The following is a 20,867-nucleotide window of genomic DNA, read 5'->3' as shown; positions in this document are numbered from 1 at the left end:
ACCCATTTTGCATTCCAATATTTGCTTTGACATTAAAAACATGTAAGCAAAATTTGGCCGCCTATGACAAGTGGTTCGGCAGTTAATGAGTTACCCACTGCCCATCTCTAAGTATTCAGTATCTTTTACACCCCTTAAAATAACTAATGTAACTACGTTCAGATCAGCAAACTTACCTATCGTAGTTTTTCTTCCCCATTAAAATAAAAACAAATATTATATTTTTTTATTATATAAAAAAGTTGGGTTTTTTATTTATTACTTAATCAGTACATTGCGTATAAAAAAGAGTTTTTTATATCTTTTTATTATATAGTTTACTCGTATAAAATTAATTAATTATCGGATCGTATAAAATATATATTTTTTCTTTATATAGTTAAATAAATTATTTCTACTACGATTTCTTTTCTCTTTTTATTTGATTATTACAATTATAAAAAATGCCCTCTCAAAGGTGTTTGATTTCGTTTTGTTTTTCTTTTAAACTTAACTACATCAGAAATTTAAGTGAAATTTAAAAAAGAAAAGCACCTTGATTTCATTTTCATATATAGCTACCGCCGGCGTTTTATAGAAAAATATAGTAAAGACATTTTTTTCTCTTACTACAATTACAAAATTACTAAACTAAGGAATTCCAAAGGAAGAAAATAATAAATAAATAATTATTTTTAGTTACAAATAAAAATAAATAATTATTATGATAGCGTATAGATAGGAATTAGCAGAGGGTGGGGGAGGTAAAAAGTAAAAGGTAAATATTGTGAAATATTTTGATACAAAATTATTTCAAAATTTACCATATGATTTACTTTTTTTGTAGAGTGGTGGCCACATTGGATAGAATCGAAAGCAAGAATAAATAAATAAATAATTATAGAGTATAGTTTTTATATATAAAAAATATAGTAAAGCTAAGATGGAAGAAAAAAATCCTAAGCTAATGTTTTTTATATAATACCTGCGTTATTTTTTTTATATTTTTTTTCGTTTCGTTTCGAAAGACTCAATGCCAGGTTTTAAAAAGCAATTCGCTGGGGGATGGAGGTTTGGAAAATTGTTTTGTTTTTTAGTATTCGGTCAAGATTTTAGTGGTTTTTCCTTACCCCTTCCCCCTTCGGGAATCGCCTTTAAAAGCTGGCATTGTTATATGCAAATGGTAGATTGTTTTTTTTTCATTTCTTTTTCTACTTATTTTTTTGTTTTCTTGTCAAATTCTAAATTATTTCCTATTATTTACTAGATGCATTACATAGATGTCTTCTTGTGTGTTTTTTTCTAAAAACTATGTTGCGTATAAAAAAATTATAATTATTTTTTATAATATAAATATTAGTAGAAAAAGTCTCTTAAGTAAATTCATTTCTTTTTAGTTTTTCTTCATCTGTTTTGTATAAAAAAAATTTTGTGGTCCTAAAAGTCTAAAAGTTCGTTTTTAAGGGGGGTTTCCTAATGTGCCAGATTTTGTTGTTTTTCTTTCTCTTAATATTGCTGACCATAACGTCCACTCATGCCACTGTCATAGAGTTTACCCAATGTATCACTGGCCTTGCCCTGTGATGATGAACTGTGTTGTAGGTGGGAGGCTCCATAGACCATGGTGGGTGCACCATAATTAACCGATGATGGTGCCGAATCTTGTTGATAGAGATAACGTTCTTTCTTGGAGCGTTTCTGTACAGTCTTCCAGATAACAATGACTGAGAGTTGAGCCAATAGGAATGCAGCACCGGCAATGATGAGACCTGATTTTATTTGTGGAAGAAAAGGAAAATATAGAAAATGGGGAATTAAAAAATATATAGAAGGAAAGTAATATATTATATTAATTTCTCTTTCGAGATGAGCTACATAAAAATAATATATTAAATTTAAATTAAATTTATCCTTGTAAAATATAATAAAAAAATCGAGCACAAGAAACTAAAAAAATTAAAAATTATTAAAAAAATCGAGGCTTATGAAGCTTTGGAAAAAATAATTTTTAAATCCAGACTTATGAGTCTGATAGTTTTCTTTACGCTTAAAAATATTCTTAATATAAATAGCCTTTTCACTTCGTATTTTACCTTGCCTAATTTTATATTTACCAAGCCTCCCTGACCTATTATTTTCCTTCATAAAAGAAAATGTTTTTATCGCACCCACCTAGCAGAACAATTTATTTTAAACTAGATTAATATTTATTTTTATAGACCTGATAAATTGTCCTACAAATTTTCCCTCTCATAGTGGCTTCGGAAAAATACTCTTTTTCTGACATACATTTGATTAATTGAAATATTGTTTTGTAATTTTCAATAACAACAAATAATAACCACATATTAAATTATTTTCTATTTTTTTTTATTACAGATCCAAAACTAATTCTTGTTAAAAACAAACTAAAGGCAAAAAACCCATAACAAACCGGCGAATATTATCAATTTTTCAATGGAATAGATGCTGAGAAGCTTTTTTACGCCGCCCTATCGTTGGCCAATTTTTCATTGGAAACCAGGTATGAAGAAAAAAAACTCCCCCAAAAAAAGAAAAACTTCTTCGTCTTAACTATTACAACAAATTTGGAGAGAGTTCGTGATCAGGTCAGTAGTTCAGTGGTTTAAACATGATATGTTCCTTTTTTGCGCTGGTGGTGGTGGTAGTTTTTGCTTTGGCTGCTAATCGTGCTATGGATGAAAAAAACACAACTGCTTATAGAATTTTTCCATCGCTTTGACATACCAAAAGTTTGTAGCACAAAACCACACAAAAAATGCCGGTAACATTGCCAGACATTATTTTGGGTTTTTCTTTTCTGGAACTAAACCATAAACGTTAACTAAATATAGTCGCAAAAAATCCCAAATAACAACAACAGAAGCCCCAGTTTATAGCAGCAGCAGCCAACAGCAAAATGTTTAAACGCTTCCCAAAAACATATGATGCCAACATATACAGCATCCATCCATCCAACCAGCCAGCCAACCAACCGTTCATCCAATCATATACTACTCTAAAGCCTGGCTCTCTAATGGTAAGCAATAACCTTAGTACATAAAATCAGTTTTTATGTCTACCACCTGTTGTGTGGCTTTAACGTATGTTATTCTCCCCCCCCAAACAAAAAACCGAAATATTTTTACAAAACTTCTGGTTTATGTTAACAAAAAAGAATTAGTTTTTGTTTGCATGTATGTGTGTGTGTGCATTTTTTCCAGGTTAAATAATTTATCATTTTGCCTTCGAGAGGAATGCATGTGGGTGTATTTAGTGTTTTTTTCGGGGAAAGAAATTTCTTTTTTTAAGGCTTGCTTGGTGCAACGATTTTAAATGTAATTTTTTATATAGAAATTATATAGAAATCGAGAATATCAAATTACTGCCTTTGAAGATACATTTTGAACCGAAAAGTTGTAAAAATAACAACGGTGTACCATGGTTAACTTCAATAAAAATTGACCGAGTCGAAATTGTCTGCTTGTCAAAGTTTGTAAAGTGGGACCGACATATTTTAAAAACGAAGGCAGTTGTTACATGACTACCCTCTCCAAAAATTGGTGAGAAAAAAATGATGTTAGGCAAGCATTAGTACTGATAGGTTTACTATAGGTTCTCAACAACGTATCATTCCAGAATATGATCCACCACTACTCTTCTCCATAGTCAGCTGAATGCATATATTGTACCATATATCGATTTACTTTTCCGCTCTATTCAATTATAATGAGCTATTTCGATATCCGTTCCAGAAAAAAAAATGTTGATGAGATCGGGAGCGTAATTCTCTTCGTTAGGTTTTTTAGTGACTTGTTAATGCATTATTGATAAATGTCAGCATCTATCGATGATGAAATGTAAGGTTAGGTTCAGATATACTTTGGTGGTTTATACAGTTTAAATTTTTCCCAGCGAATATTCTGTAGGCTACTTGAATCCGTGCTACTAAAGACTTACGGGCTTGAAGTCTATTGGGTAATGAAGCTATGAAGAATTATTTTACGTTTGTAATAAGAAATGAAAGGATTATAGCGTGTGAAGAATAACGACTGTGGAACCGTTAATAGGTATGAAAATATGCAAGTGGAAATTGTCTTAATCCGATTTCTTTAGAAAAATGTTGAGGATTTAAATTCGTTAGGCTTCTTTGTTGTATTACTGCATCTGCTAGATTTCAAACGCCAATTCCAACGCCCATTAAGCATAGAATATTGTGATGTGCTTTAAAAGCTCAGATAATTTTGATTTCTTGGAGATAATAAACTAAACTTTCAATGACCCGTATTACCTAAACTAGTTCATACGCTCCTTTCAGAGAATCGTTCAATTGAACTAGTTCGCGTGTGAACTACACAACTCTACTCAGTTTATTGATAATGCATTTGAGCAACTACCGAAAACTAAGCAGCACATTGTTCGAAGAAAAATTGTCGGATAATATATTACATAAATGTCCGACCCGTATAATGACCGACTCCTTCAAATATTTTTAATTTTCAGAGATGAACGTTCTTGAGAATTTAAGGTGACTTGAGAAAGGGCTAGTTACCATTAGGGAACTCGTAATCGATTCGACTGAGAATATATTATATTTATATCGGCAGAAGATGGATATAGGACTTCAATAGAAATTTTGAACAATATAGAATGGGACAAATTTTGTAAAATCTATATGAATAATGGAAATATTTCTTTCAGAGAATCGTCCAATTGAACTTGTTCCGTAGTGCAGTAAATAAATTTTACCAATGGATTGGTGTTGAATTTGAGCAACTACAGAAAACTAAGCAGCAAATTTAAGATACCATCAAGGGACCTAAAATCCTCAAGTTTATTTGAATTCTTTAAAATTGTGTGTTTTAATCGATCGGAAATTCAACAACAGCGATCCAGCACATGGCAATGAATAGTTCATGCTGATAATAAACTGAACTGACAATGAACCATATTAACTGACCTAGTTCAAATGCTCCATTCAGAGAATCGTCTAATTGAACTAGTTCCTTTGTGAATTAAATAACTCTACCCAATAGATTGGTGATACATTTTTTCGACTGTGCTTATATAAACATCAATCGAAATTTTGAAGAAGATCAGTTAACATGTCTTGTATTATATAAGGTTTGGTTCCATAAATAATATAATCAAAGGGAAATTGATGAAACTGTGACTACCAATAATTTTAATTTTTTTTAAATTTTATTTTCAAGATGTCAAGTTTTTTTAAATGGACCTCTTAACGCAAAAATATGAATGCAAATATGAATCCATATGCACATATGAGCACAAAAAATCCCCATCTAAACAAAGTGTGGGTGCTCTACCTCTGCAAACACTAAGCCTGCATCCTAGCGGTTCATAAGCATCACTAAGTAATTGTTCATAAAATATATTTATATTTTTTATCAAGCAAGTGCGCTGGTTTTTTTTTTGCCAAGCTCCAAATGTAGAACAGATTACCACAAACGACCTTATCATTAACTTGGCGTTTTTCCTCGAACAAATGATCTGAGCGACTGGAAGAGAGAGCCAGCGAGCAAGCAAACAAATGGAACCAGCCACACACAGAAAACAAAAATGCTGTATTGTGGCTGCTTTATTTACATCATTTTTTACTTCAATGTGTGTCCATTTATTTTTCCTCTTTATAAAAAGGAAGACCACCAGACCAAGGAAAGAGTTATGGCCAAGCTTAATGGTCATTTGATGACCATAATGTATGCACATACTCGTACGTACACATGATATGCCACTATGTATATTTTGTAGCTTTTTTGTGTGTGTGTGCTTTTTTGTTCTCTCAGATCATTGTCAGCAGCCGTATCATCATCATTGTGGGTACGGACGATACATGTGTCCAATGAATTGTTTACATTGTGGTCAAGATTTTTTCTTAAAAAAAAGTTTTTTTATGTAGGCTTAAATGTCATAAACAAAAACAACAACAAAAACATAATATTATAACCTGAAATACTTTCTCTTGTAAATAATATTTTTCTGATAGCACTTTGATCACGCTGGATGCTGAAGATTTATTCCACAGATACGTTTGGGAAAAATCTTCAAGCTTAATGATTATTAAGCGTTTTTTTTTCGATTGGAATTTATCCACTTTATTTTTTTCCTGCTAAACAGGTGACCAACAGAAAACAAATATATTGGGCCTATTTTTCTATTTAATAAAAAAATAGAAGAAAATAAAAAAATCCTCAACTTACCATAACCATTTAGGCAAGTGAACGATTCTTCGGCAATGCCAGCATAAACCTTTTCATGATCATCTGCAGAATTCAGGGCATTTGTTTCCTCTTGATTGAAGCCGAATTTATCGGTAATTTGAATAGACTGGACCAGCAGAATATTATCTTCGGCAGATTTTTGACTAACATCACGTTGATGGCGGCCATGGTGGTGGAAGGCGGATGAGGAGACCATGAATTCAGCTGGAAATAAATAAAACATGGGGAATAAATTAACATCCAATTTATTATTGCTTGGGTTCTCTCAAAACTTACCACCATCTGTACCATTGACAATGGATCTCTTGCGACGACCATAGGACACGAGGGACTTCAATTCACCACTAACGGAATCTTCATTATCGCAAATAACAGGTTCACAACGTGGAATACAGGGGGTTACCAAGGCACGGAATTGCACAACTTCGGATGAGGGGAATTTGAAAGCATCGAATTGGGAAACCAAGAATTTCCTATTTTGTGACATCTTTTGTACTGGACCCATAATATATTGATCGGTGGGGCAACCATGAGCATCAATCAAGGTAATTTCAGCATTATCTGTACCATCCATAGCAACCAATTCACGTACGAAAATTTCATAGGGACTGTTTTGATCGGTAATTTCGAATCTCAAAGCCAGGGGATCACCGACTTCAGCAATACGTTTCATGTCACTGCCATCGCGAGATGTGATCTTCATGATAATATTGGGTGAATCAATGATGATTTCTTCGCTCAACGAGGATTCAATTTCGCCGGTAACACCCAAATCAACATCATTCGAAACGGTCTTATTGGTCAAGTCATATTGGCAAGACACGGCCAAACCCAAATCCGAGGAGGTAACAATCATATCGTGATGTTGGATAACAATATCATTCATATAACGACCATAGGCTGACTGGCGGACATTACATTCCAAATCATTGTAACCCATACGGAAATCGAATTCCAAGGAGTTGTTTACATTCACGGAGCAGGATTTAGGGGCACCCTTGGCATATACCTTACCATCGAACAATTTGGAGGTACGAATCTTGGTAATCATTTCACCGGATTTACATTCAATGGAGACATTGTAGCAGGAAGACAATTCATAGGTGGCAGCCTCTGGGACATCCAAATAGGGATCCAAAACATCGGTCAAGGTGGAGCGAGAGTGGTGAGACAAACGGCAGACCATATCACCGGTATCATTGTAGTCATAGGAGTGGCATCTAGAAAAACAACCCCAAGAATTGTAATTCAATTCCCTACCGAAAAAATAAAAATCCCTTTATCAATTACCTGTAAGGCGAGTTCAAGCACAAATCACGACATTCTTCAATGGAGTTGATATCCTGATACACCGAATCGACAGTCTTTAAGATTTTACCGGAAATCCTTTTGAATTCACACAATTTACTGGGTTCCTCAGCGCAATTGTTTTCCAAATAATCAGCACCATCATAGGGTTCCACATTGTTGCCGCCCGACAAGGTAATACGATCCATATCACTCAATTCACACAAGCCGGAATGACGATAATAATTGGCAGATCTAAATTGATAATGGAATGGTATGGATTTTTTCGGTGTTTCCACATATACACATACAGTGAAATATAAGTAGGATAGAGACAGAAAGCATTGCATGCATATAAAGTAGGAGGAAGATGGAAAGAAAGAAAGTAAAAAAGGAACATAGAATTAGAAAAATATAAACTTATTTCGAATCTTAATCTAGATTATGTTAGTGTAAAGTGTAGGTGTACAGAGTGTAATGAGCGTGATTAAAATTTCGGAGTGTATTCTAAGACCTAATATAAATGTGTTGAAATGAAAATGGCATAAAAGAGATTACAAATGAAAGGCTCGGAAAGAAAGTAGTGCTAAATGTAATAAAAAAGCAATATAGAAAGTGATGAATGTAGTATAAAATAGGTAGGAAGAAGTAGTAGGAGTATATATAGAATTAAATGGTATAGCGATAGAGGATATAGCATTTTCTTCCAGAAGGGTCAAATTTGAAGTACAATTTTATTGTGCGAAATAAGGAGAATATAGAAAGATAAGCCTCAATTCCATAGTCTACAGTATAGAGCCAATAAAGGGTTATTTTTAGCTCAAACCAAAAGCTGTGGTATAGACACATCCTTCTATAGAGATGAACAATGAAACCTAGTGACAGATACAGGCAGCGTGTTAACGATCTGGAAGGAGTATTTTGCAAAGCTTTTGGTATCAAATAGTGGCGGTGAGGAAGATAGATACCACATAGCCAAGATGAGGTTGGAATAGCAATTAATAGGCTGACGAATAAGCACCAGGTGCGGATGAATTACCAGCCGAACTGGTCAAGACGGGTGGTCAGGAGCATGCACCAGTTGATTAGTACAATTTCGCTAGAGGAATGCATGCCCAATGATTGGAACCTCAGCATTCTGTGTCCCGTGCAAAGGAGGCAAGACGATGTGTACCAACTATAAAGGATTAAGTCTCCTTCCCAGTGTATACAAAGTGTCATCAATCATACTAATGCAGATTCATGCCTTGCAAATCGGCCATTGATCAAATTTTCACTCAGCGCCAAATCCGGGAAAAGACTCACGAAAAACATATCGACTCATCCCACCTATTCGTCGACTATAAAGCCGCATTCAACAACCCCAACCGCTCAGAGGTGTTTAAAGCCATGTCTGCGTTTGGCATTCCTGCAAAACTAATACGGCTAAGCAGGATACCGTAAAATGGCAGTGTGTCGTGTTATCTTTTTAACATCCTGCTGGAAAATTTCATACGAGACGCAAGGGTGAACGGAAATCACACTCTGTACAACAAACAACACATGTTACTCGCATACGCCGATGACATCGATAGCAGACACCTTTGTATGAATTGAGGCTATTGAGACTACTACCCGTGCTGTTGTATTGATCAGAAGCATGGGATGAGGCAGCTCTTGGAGTGTGTGATCTGTGTCGACGGTGAACATCACCTTGGAATGAATCATTCTCGGACATCCACATAGTCAGATGTATGCAATTTGCAGCGAATACGTTGGCTAGGTCATGTAGTAAGGATGGATGAGGATGCCCCAGCTGAAACTGATGGTTGACTTAGAAGGGAAGGCCATGAATCTCGGAACATGCTCTTTCAAATTGCGAACAAGACCGACGCCTGGAAACCATTGGACAAAACCTTAATGAGGTAATTTTTCTATGCTACGCTAGATGTCACCTTTATTACCTACGACGTGCTACAGCAGACTAATGATGGACTTAAGTGAATAAGAAACCATGGCAAAGACATAAACCATTGTACAAAACCTCAATGAGGTAATTTTTCTATGCAACGCTAGATGTCAGCCTTTTTAGCTTGGACATGCTACAGCAGACCAATGATCGAATTAGGTGGAATAAGAAACCAGGGACTAATTGTGAAAAACCTGTGCTCCCAAGAAGAGTAACTGGAGAAAATATGTATTTTCATTCCTAACGATTTAATTTATTTATGATAGTGATTAGAAGAGGAAAAAAGAAACTTGTGAAATTCGTTTATTTTTTGTTAGATATTTACTTGCAGGAAAAAAGTGTTAGTATGGATAGTGATCAGGTTAAAATTGTATATGTTTGGTGCATCACTCGTAGTGTGTTTAAATGTATGTGTAAATTATAATCACCTTGGGTTATTTGGGTATTTTTTTAATTAAATTTAATCTTTCTTGTAATTAATAATTGTGTAATAAATATCTTGTTTAACCCACATTCTTTCTGAGTGTTCGATGTTCTCGTTAGGAAACAGGATATTTCTGTTTAATTTATGTATTACCTGCTCCCTCTTCTTTTTCATTTTTTCTTGATTACTTTTCAATTTACTTTCATTTCAATGGTACGCACAAAACTAGTTGTTGGCCCCCCAAATCTATTTCGTTTTTTTTTTCATAACCAATACAAAAAAATCTCAAAACTTACCTGCATGTAAATTCAGTTTCACCCAAACACAATTCCAAACAATCGCGTCTTGAGTACACCGTTTGACTGGATTTAACATGATCCACTAAACGATAGTTTTGTACACGATCAATGCACCAGGCCTTGGAACAAGGACGTACACCCAAACAAGATTTTTGTGCGTAAATTGTGAAGACTGGGAATTGGGAACGAGAAAGTGAACCTATGGCAAAGAAGAAGAAGAAATGAAAACACAAAAAATACATTAAAAATTATGGCACATAAAAAATAAATATACACATACAAATATACATATGAAAGGAAAGGAAGAGAGTAAAGTAAAAAATAAGGAGATGCTGTAGTGAATATTTTTTTCTGATTGGATTTCCAATCAATGATCATTATTGTCCTCAATGATCAGTGGTTTGGTTGCTTGCAACAGCTGCAGCGGCAGCATCTACGCACCAGCATCAGACCAGATTTTTATATTTTATTTAGTTGCAGTTTCTGTATATGGGTTTGTACATGTATGTATGTGTGTTTGTCTCCATCCATAACTGTTTCATGTGTAAGCAGCCACCTCAAATCGAGTTTGTTCTGGACCTCTAAGATTCTGTCTGTCGTTTTTGCCACAAGCAGTTTTGTTGGCTTTTTTGTTTGTCTTAAACTTTTTTGTAGCCGGTAGGCCGTTCGACACAACATATTTTCATCACGCACTTGTTGTTGCAGTGTCGTAAAAAAATTAACAGGCGTTAAGAAATACGAAAAAGGCTCTCAAAATGTGGACGACGACTGACTGAATGGATTTTGTCGTTATTGGTGTTGCGCAAAACCGAAAAGGCCTCTTAAAGTTTTTTGCAAAGAGACAAACAGAAAAAAGCCTACTGCTGCTACTCTTCATGACTCCCTTCTCTTGGCCTTCAGTTCAGATTTCACACAAAGTGCGTTGCCTCGGCGTGTTGTTGCTGCTGTTGCTGCCATTTAAAGGCGTTGGCACAAAAATGATTTTGTTACTTGATTTTTTTTCGCTGTTTCCTTTCGTTGGCTTATTTTTTTCTTCGATTTTTTCGTAGCCGGAAACCTGTTATTAAAACCAGGCCTATGCCTGAATTTAAGTCATTTTTTATGTTCCTTAAGCAGATACAAGAAACAAGCATGCAAAAAACAAAAACTACAACCACAACACTTATGTCTTTAGCAGGCGCGTAAACATTTGCCAACAGAAAAAATACATGGTTGCTGCTGCCTCTAACATATTACCAAGCAGCAAGGACAAGTTTATAGGGGACTATTTTATTTTTATTTTTTTGAAAAAGTTCTGCATACAAATTTTGAGGGGCTTGTCTCCATGCTTAGTGTTAGTATGACAAAACACTATGCTAAAAAGCTTTTTTTCATTCCTTGTCAGTAGTTGTTGTTTGTTTTTTCTTCCTCTGGGGGTTTTTCTATAGAAGTTAAGTGTTTTGAAGTTGTATTGGCTTGGGGTTAAGTAAATGCTGGCAGATAAGGGTAATGGTATGATAAGGAGAGTAAGTTTGTGATTTTGAATTGTGAGAATAAATGTGAAGGGATTTTAAGGAGGGAGATTTTTTGGGCGATGCCATGATCGAGGAAACATTTGTTTAATGATTGAAGCCTATAGAGGGAGGAAAATACAAATAATTCGGGGGCTACTAAATATATTTACAAGCCTTTGTGTAAAAGCAATAGGGCTGCTACAACAACAACAGCAAGCCTTATAATGAAAATGGGAATATTTGACATTAGATTTGAAGATGTTTTGGATTTTCGATGCATTTGATTTGGATTTGAAGGAGGGATATTTTTAGGCGATTTCGGGAGCAAACAAAAATTGTGTAATAATTGCAGCCTTTTAAAGGAGGATAAACCATTTGAAGGATTGTGATTTTAGGTGATTTCCGGATCAAAGAAAAAGTGTGTAATAATTGCAGTCTTAGAAGGAAGGAGAAAACATTTTCCAATATTAAAATTCATATTTTTGAATTCTGTCCTAATAACGCGAACATTTGCTATCCAAAATGGGTTTATGCGCTCCAACCAATTGTTGAATCGGATTTGAACGCTTTTACAATATCTTCTGGCGACGGAAAAAAATTATTCTCAGTTTACGGGAGTAAAAAAGTCATCAGGACTGTAAGTTGGTTGACCAAACCGGTCGAAGTGGTGCACACCGAAGTGTAAGAGCCTGCATTGACTTCATGTGTAATGATTTGCCTTCTTTGGTACGTTTTTCAAAGATCTCCGAAGACTGTGGTGGTATACCACTATGAGTTCACAGAAATACGTCATTTGATGCGAAGTTAGGTCCGAACGGAGGATGACCAACCAATTCCATGTTTTTGCCGCTCAAAAATTCCCTTTATTTGAGTCGATGTGCGAGATATCGCATTTAAAAGGTGCGCAATGATTCGTTATCCCCGTTATTCGGTTTTCGAAACTTTGCGAAGATTTCAGGCAAAGAAATTGTTAGATATCAGTCAAAATTGACCGATCTATATTGCTTAAGGAGATTAATCTCAACCAGTTCGGCTGGAGATCTCTTTTTTTGTGCAGGGATACATAACAGTGTGGCGTATGACCAACTACAGCCACGTTTTGCCCGGTCAAAAAGACGCAGGTTTGAGTCGAAGTGTCAGAGTGACTTGTCTTCTCCCAATTGCGTTTTTCGAAGTCTTTAGGTAAAAATATTGTGGAGTACCAATAAAATTTGGTCGTCTCACTCTGCTCAAGCGTAACAGTGAAGTGATTTTTCCCCGAAAAATGTCAATCGATGTGATTCATATTCGAAGACCCAGATGGTCGATTGATTTTTAGTTTCGGGCTCATACGTATAGAGCCATGATTCGTTACATGTGCGGATCTTTGGAACCACTGCATTAGTATTTTATTCAAAATATTTTTGAAACAATTAACCTGAGCCCTTTTTTTGGAGCAATTATCACATTTTGCGGGACCTGGGTAGAACAAACCGAAAAATGCTCAAGGAAGTCTCTACCGGACTTGCATTATAAATTCACACACGCATTAATGTCCTATGGTATTTTTGACCACTTTACGACCTTCGACCTTATTCTCGGACATCGACATATTCAGACGTATCGAGCTACAGTTAAGACGTTGTGAGAATGGATCAGGATGCACCTGTTCAAAAGGCATATAAAACCCAGTCAACCGATGGCTCACTTAGAAGGGAAGTGCCACCAATTCGATGGAAAGATCAAGTGGAAGACAATATCTCGGAACATGGTCATTCAAATTGGAAGAGCTGCGCACAAGACCGACTCAAAAACTTTTTTATGCTCGTCTTATGGAACAAATGCTCTGTCACAAGTCTTCTAAGTAATTTTTTTTGGCAGAATTGTCAAGAAACTTAGCATGAAGGTGCGATCAGGTTCAGGTTCCACGTCGAAAGTAGTAAAAAAATATCAACGAAAACAGTTTTTTGGTTAATTGATTTTTCAAGACACAGTAAACGACACAACACATGGTTGTACGTCAAATGTACTATACCTTCCAATTGAACTCTCTCATATATCAGACCTTATATCTGAAAATCTTGTTAATTTTACATCTAAATGTAAAAAATCCCATTTGTTTTTCTGAAAATTTTTTTACAGAAATTTTCCTCGGAAAGCAATGTTTAGACCCCATTTCTCTTGCTTACAAATTTTATAATTCAGCCAATAGGCCTATACCGTAAACTTCTTTACAGACACTGAAAATTATATTTTATTGTTCTTAACTCTCTTCTATATACACTTATATATGACGTATTATGTTCTTTGTCTATGACTTCAACTCACCTGGTGTTTTGTCCGCTGTTGTTTTGAATAATACACAGAGTCCGGTTTCATAATTAACTGCGCTGCATGATTCATTTATCTGACAGGCCTCCAGGCAATCGGTCAACATAAGTGTACCGGGCAGTGTGTCAAGCATTTTTGATGGCGCCGATAATACATAACTGCAAAAAGAGAACAACAACAAAAACAATGAATAAAACAACAATGCTAGAATAAGAATGTATATGAAGCAGTAGTTTGTCTTAGGCCTATTAACTAAATAGCCAAGGAAGAATGAAAGAACAAAACTAAAACAAAGACGTTGATGAAGAGGTGTCTTAACTGTTGCATAAAATCTTAAATTTCCTATTCCGTTTTAAGTGGCTTAGTGTTCTATGAACAGAAAACCGGTGGCTTATTTTCCATAATTTATAATATGCCAATGCGCTTTATCACTGAACTCTGATGCGTGGGTTTTGAAATGTTATGGCCAAAACATTTAAAATAAAGTGGCGTAATTTGTTTTCGTGGTTTGCTGACTTGAATAAGATAGGATAGGCTTCATAATGATTGATGTGATAAGAATTGAGAATAATGGTTTTGCATTTTTAATCCTTCTTAATGGGTGGGATGTGTGAAATGTATTTTAGAGAGCTTAAATGCCTATTATATTATCTTGATGGTTCATCAATAATGTTGTTGGTGAATATATTTCAGCATGGGGGAACTTTATCGCCATAAGCATTTTTTTATTTGAAATATATTTAAAAATCGAGGAACTAAATATTGGGTGATAATGATACAAAAAAAGTTTGTGTCTTAAGTCCTTTGTTTATATTGTCAATTATGCAGATCCCAACATAGAAAATTAATATTATGGGTTTATAATAAAATAAGTTTGCGCCTTAAGTCTTTTGTTTACTTTTGACAATTATGTATATCTATCCAAATATTTATATTGATAAGGTTACGATGACCACCATACATATTTCGGGCTAACCTTAGAATTGATGGGTTATCTTTACTTGACAAACAGTTTTTTTTTTGGTTGTTTTTTTTTTAATTTAATTTATTTTACTTTTTTGCAACAAAGCCAAAAGGCCTCCTAGATAGATTTATTTTTTTATATCCTCACATCATGGAAAAATACTTGGAGAACAATTTTCGTCGCTAGAAAATGCTGTTGAAGAGTTCAAAAATCATGTTTTGCAGATGTTGCAATCGGAGGGAAATAAGTTAAAATTCAAATTCCGAATAAAAAATATATTAGATTTTAAATTTTCCCGTTCGAAACTTGCCGTAAAGAATTCTATTTAATTTATTTGTTCTTTGTTATTTCTATACTCCACATCATGGTAACCAATCATTTGATCAAAGATTTTCATGGCCAGAAGGTTCTATACTGTTGTGCAAGTGGTACTATCGGAGAGAAAAGTTCTTATCATAATTCCGGAAACATTATATTAGATTGATTTTCAGTTTTAACCATGGCGTAAAGATTTAATTTTTTTATTAATTTAATTTTCAATTACCCTCCCATTGATCAAAATTCATTCAAAACCAATTCCCTTTTTCACACTGAATAGTTTCAAATTTTAAAGTTCTAATAAATCAATTAAAAAACACCATGGAATGCTATAATTATTTAGAACACAGCTTCTTCGTTTTTTTCCTTTTGTTAGTTTTTCTGCCTCCAACAAATCATTATAACGCCATTGGTGGTGGTGTCCGGTATATTACGGTAGTTAATTGTTTAACGCCTTAATATGTTCTAATTCTCTAATGGCTAGGCATTAATCACCGTGATGATACCTTAAGCGTTTTTGTTAAACTTTCATTTAAGAAACAACTTCAAAAACTGAAAATGAAATGAAATGTGAAACTAATGATTAAACCATAACGCCAAGTGTTAACATAGAATGAATGTTAAAGACAATAGGAGACCTAACATCATCATCATCAATATGAACTGTGATGACTGGGCGTAAAACTAGAAATTTTGCGCTTTAATTTTTTTTTAAATATTTCTTTGTTGAGGGGTTCCTTTTTATTTTGATTTTAAAATAAATAAATTTAAAGAAGATAAACGAATGAAACTAAAAGTTTAACGATAGCTTTTTTTTGATAAAGCTTTTGTTCTTGAATATTTATGAAATGTTAATAGTCGGGAGCTAACAATGTGTATATAAAAAAATACAAATTTTGATTGTTATTGTGTATGACATTTTAAATTAGCATATCAAATATTATTAACAAATGTTTGTTTTATTTTGGTATCACTCAGAACAATAGCTTAACACATTATATGAAGTCGTAAATTATTATGGATTAATATTTTATGTAATATTAAATTTTCAAAGAAAGTAAATATTTTGTTTTAAACAAAAGACTTTAGACACAAACTTCTTTTGGAAACCCAAAGCTTTTATAAAGCATTTTTTTGTCAAATACATTTAATTTTCATATAGGCTTTCAGAAAAATGAAAATCCATAAAAATTTAAAAAAATGTCAAGAAATCTCATAAAAATATATATATATTTGCTCATAAAGATCTCAATATGTTGAGATCTTTTGAGAGCACATAAACTCATATGAAATGATTAGGCGTGTCCTGAAGGTATTAAAAATATATGTCTTATTGGCAAGTGTGAAGATGTAGTTCTAATTAAAAATATTGTCGACTTTGCCTCATCTTTCAAAGGAGAGTAAAATATAATCTCTCATTGTTTACGCGGTTGTGTCATGAGAGACATATTGATGTATTCTCTTATTCTACAGGCCAAATAAGCTCTTACTATATGATTCAGTGAAGGGTGTGATATTTGAATTCTTGGTTTATTTTTCAATCTACTTTAAATTAGTATTTTAACAAGATTCAATGTGAACTATTATCTTATGATCCACGTATCGATTTGGCCACTGCTTTTTATACCCTACACAACTATGTTGTCAGGGTAATATGGCTTTGTGCAGCCCCAAAAGTTTGTAACGCCGCGAAATATTGGCCTATATGTACACCGATCGTCATATCTCGACTAGCTGAGTCGATCTAGACATGTATGTCCGTCCATCTGTCCATTATAATTTGTAAACACGATACAGGCCACAGTTATGGACCAATCTTCACGAAATTTTGCATGTAGAATAGGTTCTGGCCAATGAAGACCTCTATTGTTTTTGGAAAAGATCGGTTAATATTTAGGGGATGAAATGGACCAAAAACTTTATTTTTGTCTGATTTTCTGGTCGCTCCAGAGGCCGCAATTATGGCTCAAACACCTCGAATTTTTGCATGGAGAAGGGGATCGGGCCGAAGAATAAGCATGGCTGTTTTGATAAAGATCGGTCAATATTTAGCGGGCCAAATGGACTCTGACTTTTGTGTGAAAAATTACGTATATATTTGCCCCTGAAGGATCTAGACCCAAAAAGTTGATAGTAGGTTCAAGAGGAGTGGTTGACCTTTAAATAGATACCAATTATATGGTCGTATGTACTCAGATGTGGGAGCTACACTTAAATATTTACAGGTGCTTAAGTATTCAGTTGACCTCTAATCGGGCAACAGGGTGAAGTTGTGTAGGGTATCGTATGGTCGGCCCCGTCCGACTATTCTGCTCCGCTCACTGGTTATATTTTAACCATATTTTAGTAGATGGTTGGTGTGGCTATAATAGCCACCTATAATATGGCTTCTGACGTTTGAAAAATCGTATTACCCAGTTGATGACATTTATTTATTCATTTTTGTTATTATAACCATCCTATGGTGTAGAAAAAGGGGATTTCCCGGACCTCGGTTCAATACACTTATCTCCTATAAGCTTCTGATGAGGAAATTTAGGACCGGCCGATATAAAAAATAAGAATATAGTCTTCCTATATTTCCATTGGTTAGATATCCTAATTGAAAAAAATCGTACCATTTGACGAAATATTAGCATTCCTGACCCATACCATACCAAAGGTAGACGACGTAGTTGTAGTTATAAACATATATCTCTTGCCCTCCCTCGGAAATGTCGGATTCAGTGTGCTGCACAACACCCAAGTGTATTTGTTTTGTGCATTTTTTTAAATTTAAAACCTCATAGGTTCACAATTTATGGAAAATTTACCCTTTTTCAGATATATAAATAATTTCCCTGAAAACTGTGGAAAATACCTTCAAAACTTAAAACCTCCAGGATTTCTCAAATCTGAGAAATTTATTTATACGAATAGAGGTATAAGCCTACAAAAGACTTAAGACACAAACGTGGTATTTTATTACGATATATGGTTGTGTCATAATATAGAGTTGCCTCAGGCTATGCGTATTCGATTATTATGTTGTCATATGTTGGTCATTCTCAGAGTCTAAGCCAAATTCGATAGGAAAGGAAAGCGGAAAGCGTGTCGAGTTTTTAATGCTATCGATTTGTTAGACTCAGTTGGCGAGAGCCTAAATATGCTCAGGAGGAATATATGGTTATGACCAAATCTAAATTATTCTAATAAAAGGCAAATTTGGGGAGAGTCGTCCATCAGTAGTGAAAGCATTACCCACAATTTATGAGCTATTTTCTACTTCTACTTACTTTTATCTTCTACTTTTTGTCCAAAATCATTCAGTGGATTCTTTACGCTATGATTGAGGGGCTGACCAAGGTCCCAAAAATGTAAATTCTCTGAGGGTTGCTGATTTAAAGGGCACTATATGAACACTTTCATAGGAAGTACGAAATTATTCATATTTTTTCCACAAACCTACAGAAAGGAAAACCACGCTATGTTTTCCCGCAATCCAAACAAAGTTTTACAAAAATATAAAAGACTTAAGACACAAACATAATTTAAATAATCGAAAGTCTTAGTATAGTCGTTTAATATATTTCCTTTCTTTTTGTCTAAATTTTATGTAATTTTTACTAATTTTCTAAAATATGTAAATATTCAAACAAAAGACTTAAGACACAAACATGTTTAAAAACTAATAAAAGAAAACGGTTTATTGTTTAATTTTATTATATAACTGTGTTTTCTCAGTTTTCATTGATAAATCAATGGATTCTCTCGGACAACAGGTTCCCTTATTTTTCCATAGGTCAACCACAACAAAAGACTTAAGACACAAAACCAAATCTACATGATATCTATTGTAACAATTCATTGATAACCAACGATCTCTTCTTTTTTACTCTCACCCCTCTTTTTCTCATTCTTTCTTCGGATTTTCACTCATCCACTTGCTAATAATCATAATTTTATAAATTCTCTCTCTCTTCAACTTACCCCGTTATAATTTCAAAACCAATCATATCCGGATCACATTCCTCTTCAATCATACCAGCAGCACCGCCATTTTCAGTCATTGGCTTTTCTGTCTTTGATTCTTGTGGCAACTGGGCATTTCCGTTAGTGGATTCCAATGGTTTTGGCAATTCACTGTCATTGTTCTGTAGTAAATTTCCGGGCAAATCAGCTTCCTCAATGCTAACATTTTCCGTCTTCAGTTGAGGGGCTGCTGTGCTCGATGTACTGCTGGAACTAATGATGGGTTGTGCGGTTGTGCTTGTACTGCTGCTGCTGCTGGTCGCGGCTTGCGGTGAAGGTGTTACATTTGTGCGAGGGAATGTTTTGGCCGGCTTGACAGGACGTTTGGTTTTACGTGCCGCCGTTGCTGAGCTGATCACAAGGAAAAGCATTAGAAATACTAAACTTTTACGCAGAAACATTGTGTTGCTGTTGTTGCGGTTTGTCTGTTGTTTTATTCTTTGTAGTGTGTGGGGTATTTGCTGTAAAGAGAAAGGGAAAACGAACTATACATTAATTTAACTAATTTTTATTAATGTGTTATATTATTATTATGATTACGATTAGTGTTGGAAAATTCATTTATTTTTTTCTTACGACCAGTGGCACAAGTTTCGCATGCGTTAATGTAATTTAGCTGTTAGTTTTTTTTTATTTTTTATTGATGCTGTTTGGCCATATGTGTTAGGTTTCCTGTTTGTTATTTTCCACTTTTCTTTGAAGTGGAATAGTTTTTCCCATATTCTCGGTGTGAGGTATTTTTTCTTTTCTTGTTCTTTTTTAGTTTTATTAGTCATTAAGATTTTTATTATACGGATAACGGTTATTAAAGTGTTCAATTAATAGATTTTAATTTCTGACAGCAAGTGGAACTGCAGGTGTCTGAAGAACAAATCACTGACGGTTGTGGTTGTGGCATGGAAAAGCTGGAGTGAGATATTTTTATGGAAATGCTTTTAATTGTTGTTCCTCATTTTCATTTCAAATGCATTAGGAGAAATATTTGTTCATGGATATAATATTGATCGAATCTATCATAGGGTGAAGAGACTGCAATTGTTTTAGAAATTGAAGATTTATTTCAAAATTAAAGCGTGGGTTCTAAGACAAAGAGAGCCAAGTAGTATTTTTTGGAAATATATATTTTTAGTGTAATGAGTCATAAGGAAATATATTTTCAAAATTCAAATATGGGTTCTAGAAGGCTTATTTCAGCATATGGAGCGCAAGGGATATTTTTCCTGGTATATAATTTGTTCGTAATTTTTTTCTTGTGGAGTTTTTAAAATTTTTTGGCAATAGAGAAATATTTTTCAGAATTTAATTATGGGCTTTTGAAGAAAGAGAAAAATTCAATTTTTGTCGGAAATATAACATTTTCTAAAAAAAAAATCTGCAAAAAATGTCTGTATATTTAATAGAATTTTATTGAAATATTCCTCATGACTTTTGCCATCTCAAATACCATGGCAGACATTCCCAACAGCTGATCTTGTTCCAGTAGTTTTTTTTTTGCTTGCATTTCTTCTCTTAATTCTCTGGTAACGTTCTCAGCTTAGTTCATTTCACACCACGCTAATTCTAAGGTATCTAATTTTTTGTGTGCTTTGACT

At 34.2% G+C, this 20,867-nt stretch overlaps 1 protein-coding gene across 1 annotated transcript; it reads right to left on the bottom strand.

Annotated features, from left to right (window-relative positions):
- Nucleotides 1-1,450: 1,450 nt before the first annotated feature.
- Nucleotides 1,451-19,676, bottom strand: LOC133336187 (uncharacterized). Its single transcript, XM_061544475.1, has 7 exons — nt 19,234-19,676; nt 13,980-14,140; nt 10,177-10,378; nt 7,512-7,763; nt 6,498-7,441; nt 6,201-6,425; nt 1,451-1,748 (listed from the first exon to the last, which is right to left on the bottom strand). The coding sequence occupies exons 1-7, from the start codon at nt 19,674-19,676 to the stop codon at nt 1,486-1,488; spliced, it is 2,490 nt and encodes an 829-aa protein (XP_061400459.1). The 3' UTR covers nt 1,451-1,485.
- Between the last annotated feature and the right edge of the window lie 1,191 nt (nt 19,677-20,867).

This window comes from Musca vetustissima, unplaced genomic scaffold, assembly GCF_032173495.1.
Source record: "Musca vetustissima isolate MV318-11 ecotype Yass unplaced genomic scaffold, APGP_CSIRO_Mvet_v1 utg117395, whole genome shotgun sequence".
NCBI lineage: Eukaryota > Metazoa > Arthropoda > Insecta > Diptera > Muscidae > Musca > Musca vetustissima.
The sequence above is the reverse complement of the archived record's forward strand: the minus strand, read 5'-3'. Positions and strand labels throughout refer to the sequence as shown.